Genomic DNA, 8,436 nt, shown 5'->3' with positions numbered 1-8,436 from the left:
ATAATATTTATATTTTATATTTAACATGTCTCACATGTTTCTTTTAAATCTTAATATATTCTATGTTGTACATACTATAGTTTACATTTTGGTGTATTCATGTATCAAAATTTATTTTACATTGTAATATCTATTGTACATATTCTTTTAAATTTTAATATATTACATATTACATTTATTTTACATTTTAATATATTACACATAGTAAAAACCTTTATTTCATATTTTAATATAGCATACATATTTCTTTTTAATTTTAATATATTTCACATTATACATAAGATATTTTACATTTTAACATATATAAGATCTTTATTTTATATTTTAATATAACAAATGTTTCTTTTTAATTTTAATGTTACCCCTTATATTTATTTTACATTTTATATAGTAAAACATTTATATAGTAAAATTTGCATAGTACATTTATATAGTAAAACACCTTTATTTTACATTTTAAAATAGTATATATTTCTTTAAAACTTTAGTATATTACCCATTATACAAAATATACATTTTAACATATCGTTTTAAAAACGTATTCAACATAAGATCAGTTTGTTATACAAGCCTCTTTCTGTTCTTCTTTGAATGTTGATATGTTTTTTGGTGCCTATTTTCACAATTCAAACGAAAGTTTGAAAACGTTAAAGAGATCTATCAAGAGAGACAGAACCTAGTTCAACAACCTTGTTTTCCTAGGGAGCCAGCCAACGGTCCTTCTCCAGCCAGGACCCTCCCCCTCCCACCTCTCCCTAAGCTTCAGCAGAGTAGCCCAAACCTCGCCTCTTCTCCCTCCCCCTTCTCCTCTTCTAGGCGGTGCAGAGTGGCTGGAGCCCCGCCCCTTCCCTCCTTCCCTAGGCGGTACTGAGTGACTGGAGCTCCGCCCCCTCCCTTCTCCCCTAAGGTTCTACTTAATGCTTCGCGTCCTTTCTCCTCCCTTCCTTTCTTCTCCCTCCCCTCCTCCTCCTCTCGCCCTAGCGGAGTGGCCGGAGCTCCGCCCTCTTTTTTCTCCTCTAGGCGGTGCTGAGCATCCTAGGCTCCGCCCCTAGCCCCACCATCTTTAGCCCAGCTGGCCCCGCCCCCGCAGGGCCCGCCCTCCCGCCCACCGCCTGGAGTGCAAGAAACTGCGCAGGCGTAGTAGGCGTGGCAGCCGAAGCGATCCGGCCGGAAGCACAGAACGTCCGATCCGCCATGGCAGTCGTGGCGGTGCACCTGGACTCGGACGCGTTCCTGGTGTGCCTCAACCATGCCCTGAGCACGGAGAAGGAGGAGGTGATGGGGCTGTGCATCGGCGAGGTGGACACCAGCAAGATCGTGCACATCCACTCGGTGATCATCCTGCGGCGCTCGGACAAGCGTAAGGACCGCGTGGAGATCTCCCCAGAGCAGCTGTCCGCTGCGTCCACAGAGGCCGAGCGGCTGGCTGAGCTCACGGGCCGGCCCGTGCGGGTGGTGGGCTGGTACCACTCACACCCGCACATCACCGTGTGGCCGTCGCACGTAGACGTGCGCACGCAGGCCATGTACCAGATGATGGACCAGGGCTTTGTGGGCCTCATCTTCTCGTGCTTCATCGAGGACAAGAACACCAAGACTGGCAGGCTGCTGTACACGTGCTTCCAGTCAGTGCAGGCGCAGAAGAGCACCGACTATGAGCGCATTGAGATCCCCATCCATGTGGTGCCACACGACACCATAGGCAAGGTGTGCCTCGAGTCGGCCATCGAGCTGCCCAAGATCCTGTGCCAGGAGGAGCAGGATGCCTACCGCCGCATCCACAGCCTCCCACACCTTGACTCCGTCACCATGATCCACAACGGCTCCGTCTTCACCAAGAACCTGTGCAGCCAAATGTCGGCCATCAGCGGGCCGCTGCTGCAATGGCTTGAGGACCGACTGGAACAGAATCAGCAGCGGGTGCGTGAGCTGCAGCGGGAGAAAGAGCGGCTGCTGCAGGAGCTGGCTGCCCTAGACTGAGGCCTGGGAGGGGGTAGGGAGGGAAAAAGGGGGGGGGGTCATTCCTGGGGTTTGGTGGTTTGCTTTCAGTCCTCCAACAGAGGTATGGCAGGCACACTTGTACAGAGATTCCCTGTGTTCCAATGCTGGAAGAACTTGATTTTTGTATAAAGTATTTTGGCGAAAATCCCAGCAGAATTGTCTGTGCATTTAATTCTGTGCACGGTAAGGAAGAGAAAAGTGTACCCAAAAGGAAAGAGAAGGGGAAAAGCACCTTGCTCGAGGTGCTGGAGATGCAAGACCTTCCAGGAACCTTGGGGAGGCAGCCTGTACTTATACATAGCTATATGCAAAATAGCAAGGCCTATAATTGGCACAATGCATAGAATATTGGACTGTGGAGTCAGGAAGACCCAAGTGTTAATTCTACAGGCACTAACCTTTTTCAGCCTCCTTTCCTCACCTGTAAAATGAGGATGAATAATAGCACTACTAGTAAGAATCATATGAGAGAGAAAGGTAAAGTTGTTTTTGTAAACGTTAGAGTACTGTATAAATGCTAGCTGTTACATACAAAGCAGTGGGGTGGTAGTGGAAAACATGAGGTGATAGAATAGGAAAGACTGGCTTAGAAGATTGCTTTCATTGCCCAGATGTAATTAGACACTATAAAGTTCATTCCTGAGTATTAATTAGCCACCATGTATGTGTATGTACATATATGTTTTTGTATATTCCCAGCCCCAAAATATATACAAACACACATACATATGAAAGACTTAAGGTAAAGAAGACTTTTATTGCTCTAATGAAGTTAGACACCAGAACATTCATGAATAATAAACCAGGAAAGAATGAGTGTGCGTTTTACAGAGAAAGAGAGAGAGAGACAGCCAAGTGGCTCAATGGCTAGAGCACTGAACCTGAAGTCAGGAAGACCTGAATTTGAATTTGACCTCAGATACTAGCCCTATGACCCTGAGCATGTCAACTTCTGTTTGCCTTTCTCCATTGGAGAAGAAAATGGCAAACCACCCTAATATCTTTGTGAAAAATTTTTTATGAATGTTATGGTCCATAATAAGCATATGTATTGCATACATGTATATATGTACAGATAATATTTGTTTATATATACATGCGTGTCTTGGGTAAATGGTTAATGGGCCCATCATTAACCAAGAGGAACTAGATCACCTTCAAAAAATCATAAAGTTTCTTTGATAACCCCAAACTTTTTCCAGAAATAGAGGCCCACTTAATATGAACATTTTACTATTGTATGGTAACTAGTTATAAAATAGTCTGCAAAGAAATACAAATGAATATTACTCAGAGGGCAGTGGAGCGGAGCATTTTGGGTACAAGCAGACTGTAATTAACAGCTGAAGAAATGAAGTAAGGAATGTCATCAGGAAAGCTGTTTTTTTTTTTTTTTTAAGATCTTTGTCAATTGTCTAGTTACAAGACTAGAGCAAAGGATACTGATGGACAGCCTATGTCATCTACTGGTATCCTTAAGATATCAGAAGAAATTTAAAAATCTTTCACAGATGGATCCTTTGAGAGCATATGGGCAAGATTCATGAAGGGTGGGTAACATGGATGAATTGTAATCTACATCATTGGAGGGAACATTCACATTGATGAAATAGCAGTTTTGAATATGTCTGGAAGAAATAACTATTATATTGAATATGAAAAGATTCTGACAAACTGAAAAAGTGACTCCAAAAGATAAACTTCAGCCTTCTTACTCTGAGGTTCAAAAACCAGAACAATTATGGGATAATAAAAGACATAAACAGTGAATTAACTTCAAAATAAGTTGATCCAATATTGTGAGGTACCTACTAAAAACCTCGTGACTTCTAATACTGTTTTAACAGCAGAATGTCCAGAGCAAGGGATGAAATAATTGTGGACTTCTGATCAGACCACAACTCAAGTATTGCATTCAGCTCTGGGCCTTCACATTTTAGAAAGGTAACCCAAAAGGTGGCAAAACCATGTCAAATGATGACTTTGAAGAAGAGATGTACAGAGGGATATATTCACTGACTTCAGACATCTGAAAGACTGTCATGTGAAAGAAGAATTATTTTGATCTTGTTTGGCTTAAGAGCATAGTCAGGCTTAACATAAAGAAGAGCTTCCTAATGATCTCATCTTTCTAAATTTGGATTTTATGAAGGTAATAAATTCACTGTCATCTACAGTGATCATCAGAAGCTAGATAATCACCTGTAAGGGTATCAAGGAAGGGATATGTACATTATTTGGTAGTTGGTCATGGTGATATCAAAGGAAAGGAAGCATGGTGTGTGGTGAGTGGAAGAGCACTAAGCTTGGATGCAAGTCCAGCTTGGTGACTGGTGGCAAATAGTCCAATGGAATAGATGCTGAAACTAGAGTCAGGAAGACTTCTTTTTCAGTTCAAATCCACCCTCAGACACTTCTTAGCTGTGACTCTGAGCAAGTCATTTACCCCTGTTTGCCTCAGTTTTCTCGTCTGTGAAATCAGCTTGTCAAGGAAATTGCAAACCACTCCAGTATCTTAGCCAAGAAAACTGTAAAAGGGGTCATGAAGAGTCTGATATGACTGATCTCTATGACTTACTATAATTTGACTTTGTTGAAATTCAATTTGATTTCTGTACTAGTGGGTGAATAATCTCCAAGGTGGCTTGCTTTAACATTTTATGGTTACCAGATGCTAAGATAAAGCCAGCTCAGTGGTACATAAGAGTTCTGAGTCTGCTGTCAGAAAGACCTGAGTTCAAATTAAGCCTCAAATCTGTGTGATCCTGGGCTTAACCTCACTTTCCTCAACTGTAAAATAAGGATAATAACAGCACCCACTTCCTAGGGTTGTTGTGAGGGTCAAATGGGATAGTACTTGTAGAGCCCTTGGCACAGTGCCTGGCATATGGTAGACGCTATTAAGACTTATTTCCTTCCCCCTCTGACACACCACGGAAATATGTTGAAGGCTTCCTATAAATGCCATCTGACTGAAAGACAAAATTATACATTGTGGTAATAATTCAAAGAAAAGTTTCCTAGGTAACACTTGAGCTGACTCCTGAAGGATGGGTAGAATTTCAATAAATAGAGAAGGTGGAAGGGGAATTATAACAGAATGGAATAATATGGCCAAAGGCATCAAGGTAAGAATGTTCAGAATATATTTGAGGAATTGTAGGTAGACTTTGACTAGAATATTGTTCAAATGTGTCATTGGTAGGGAAATAGAGTCTGAGCTGATGGATACCATTTTGTAGAGGATTTTAAATGACAAGCTAAGGAGTTTTAACTTTATTAATTAAGCTTTTGGAAGCTATTGATGGTTTTTGAGCAGAGGACCAATTGGATTCAATCCTACAAGTATTTATTAGCTGTCTACCCAATGTAAAGTTATGTGCTAAGCATTAGGAATATACAGAGAAAAACGAAATCCCTACCACCAATGAGCTCATGTTCTTCTGGGAAGAAATGAATGTGGGTGTGTTTTAATTCATGTCCACACTCTTAAACTTGGAAACAGAATTTTCTAGTCTCTTTAAAAAAATTTTCCAGTGTCATTGTTTGAATCTATTTGTTAAAAGTAGAAAAGTACAACACCATCCAGGTAGTTCACAAGACTATCAAAGAAGATGGAAATTTCTTGGCGAATTTTCAATAAAAACATTTGTGTTATTGGTGGGTAGAATTGAAAAATTAGTATTGAGATTTAGTAAGTGTTGCCAACAGTGTATTTCCATTCAAATCTACATCCATTTTTCACCAATCATTGCCAATAAATTGGAAATAAACTGAACTTTGAACCAAACTTTTGAATCATTATTATAATGTGTTGTCAAGATTTTAAAAAATAATAAAACATATTCAATCACATTGCACTCACAATATCATACAGCAGTGTCAATGAGACCAGGTAGGTCTATCACAATGTTAATAAAATTAATATTTTAAATAGTTTATTTCCTCTTTTATACCTACTACCTCCTAGGGTTGTTATGAAGATCAAATAAGATAACATGTAAAGTTTCCCAACCCTTAAAGTGCCATCTAAAATGGTACTTTCTGACTACATTAGAGGCAGCACTGGGCCTGGAGTTAAGGTGAGTTCAAACCCAGCCTCAGACATTTCCTAGTTGTGTGACCTTGTGCAAGCCACTTAGCTTCCACCCAACAAAGGATCCACTGGAGAAGGAATGGTAGACCATTCCATTATTCTTGCTAAGAAAACCCTATGGATAGCTATGGTCCATGAGGCCATGAAGAGTTGGACATGACTGAATAGCATCAAAATCTGTGCTAAAACTATCATCTTTTATCACATGCGTTTTCAACTTCTATTTAAGGTTTGTCATGTCCATAATACATGATTTGTAATATAATATAAATATAGATTACATTGCAGGGGAGGCCCAAAATTTTTACTGGTAAGAGGTAAGATCAGAAGAGTTTGGAGACCACTTCTCTAAAGCAACCTAAAGATTTCAAGAAGCAAAAGCTGTCATACATGACAGACATCTTGCTAAAAATCTATCTGTACACCTGTTTTCTTTACACCTGACGTTCCAAAAGTCAGAGCTCGAGAACAATCCTAGTCAAATTCTAGTTAGTAGAATTTTGAGTGAGGTTTTATCATACTGTATATTTTACTTCTTTGCAAGTTTCTTGAATTGTAATAGCAATTTGTTTCATTTTATTTGTTCAGTTCAATGACCACTAATTGCCTGCTATTTGCCAGGCATTGTAGTAGAGATGGGGAGAAATGCAAAATAGAAGTAAGACATTGGCCATACCATCGCCATCATGGGATAAAGTGCTTATACCTATTCATTGGCTGGCATGATATGAACTGGTGACTTCTTTACATTTCATAACAGAGGAGTTCATGTTATTCTTATTCCACAATAAGCAGAGACTGATGACTTAATGAAAAATAATTTAATTTATGCTTTCTAGAGAAAGCTTGCTTCTTAGGATTCATATGTTTCTATGGTCATCTAATGCTGTGGCATCAAACTCAAATAGAAATGTGTTAAATATTTCTCAATTACATTTTAATTTGGTTCTGGCCCCACTCCAGAGGGATCTGGGCAATATTTGAGGCCACTTCTGAGGCCATTTTCCAATGTAAATTCAAAAGACCACCATCTTGTGCTCCATAGGGAAGTCAGAGGACAAGGGTATGGGGTGGGGGACAGGGAAAAACAACTGCAAAGAAATGAATGAGATGATCAATGTAAAGTCCACCTGCTACTCACTGCCTTTAACTTCCATAGCCTTTTCCGTTTTTATGTCCTTTACTACTACCATCCCTTTACTTCTCACTCTCATACTCATACGCTTTATATAAACTCTTTGAAGGATAGAGATTAGATGTGATGTCTGGAAATACTTCCTTACAATCAGAGAATTCAAAAGTAGAATCGGCTGCTTTAGATAATAATGAGTTCCCATCTTGTCCAGTGTGTTGTTTGTCATTGTTGTTCAGTCAGGTCCAACTCTTCATGACCCTATTTGGGGTTTTCTTGGCAAAGATATTGAAATAGTTTGCCATTCCCTTGTCCAGCACATTTTACAGGCCAGGAGACTGAGGTAAACAGGGTCAAGTGACTTGCCCAGGGTCATACAGATGGTAAGTGAGGCCAGCTTGGAATTCAGATAAGTATTCCTGATGCTGGGCCCAGTGCTCTATCTACCACACCATCTGGTTGCCCATCCTGAGTGTTGTAGAAGGGATTAATTTTTCAGTTACTCTTTAGACTAGATTGCTTCCCAGGCCCCTTTCATCTCTGAAATTCAATGATTCTACTTGTCTAATTTTGTGTGTAATAATCAACACAGTGTCTGACCTCACAGGTACTCTGTACACTTGATGGATTGAAGTGAGAGAACCTAAGTTCAAAACCTAAGTTCAAATCCTGACTCTGGTATCTACCCAAGTTGTGACCTTGGGAAAATTACTTTAACCCCTCTAAGCCTCACTTTTTCAATCTGAAAAAGAGGTTCAATTAGGTGATGTCTAAGGTCCTTTGGAGCTCAGTTCCCTCACTACTAGCTATCAGAATACCCTACTCAAGAAGCTGTGGCCTTCTTTGTTCAGATCTAACACCGTTAAGGTCTTCATGATTTGAATCCTTTTTTCAAAACCACTCATTAGCTGACTTTAGCAAGAGGCCAGACCTGGTGTCAGCCCTCCCACTCTACAAACTTAGCAGAGATAGTGTGGTGACCACAGCTGGGATCCTCCTGGCAGCTGTCTCCCTGCTGTCTCCAAACTTCATGCCTATTAAGGTAAGGATTCTTCTTTGGAAAATGGAGGGGAGGGGGAAGAGGGGAGAATCCTGCTCCTCCCTTCACATTCTCCCTAGAGAAATTGTTCTTTATGAGATGAGACATAGAGACTTACTCTTCTTGGAGGAGGAGGGGAAGAGCACTTTATGCCCCATGGAAACTACT

At 40.4% G+C, this 8,436-nt stretch overlaps 1 protein-coding gene across 1 annotated transcript; it reads left to right on the top strand.

Annotated features, from left to right (window-relative positions):
• The first annotated feature begins 1,122 nt into the window (after positions 1–1,122).
• LOC100010162 (lys-63-specific deubiquitinase BRCC36) lies at positions 1,123–5,791 on the top strand. Its single transcript, XM_016429104.2, has one exon. The coding sequence runs from the start codon at positions 1,195–1,197 to the stop codon at positions 1,978–1,980; it is 786 nt and encodes a 261-aa protein (XP_016284590.1). The 5' UTR covers positions 1,123–1,194; the 3' UTR covers positions 1,981–5,791.
• Positions 5,792–8,436: the final 2,645 nt, after the last annotated feature.

The sequence above is a fragment of the Monodelphis domestica genome, chromosome 2 (genome assembly GCF_027887165.1).
Source record: "Monodelphis domestica isolate mMonDom1 chromosome 2, mMonDom1.pri, whole genome shotgun sequence".
NCBI lineage: Eukaryota > Metazoa > Chordata > Mammalia > Didelphimorphia > Didelphidae > Monodelphis > Monodelphis domestica.
Note: the sequence above shows the minus strand (reverse complement) of the source record. Positions and strands in the feature narration are given on the sequence as shown.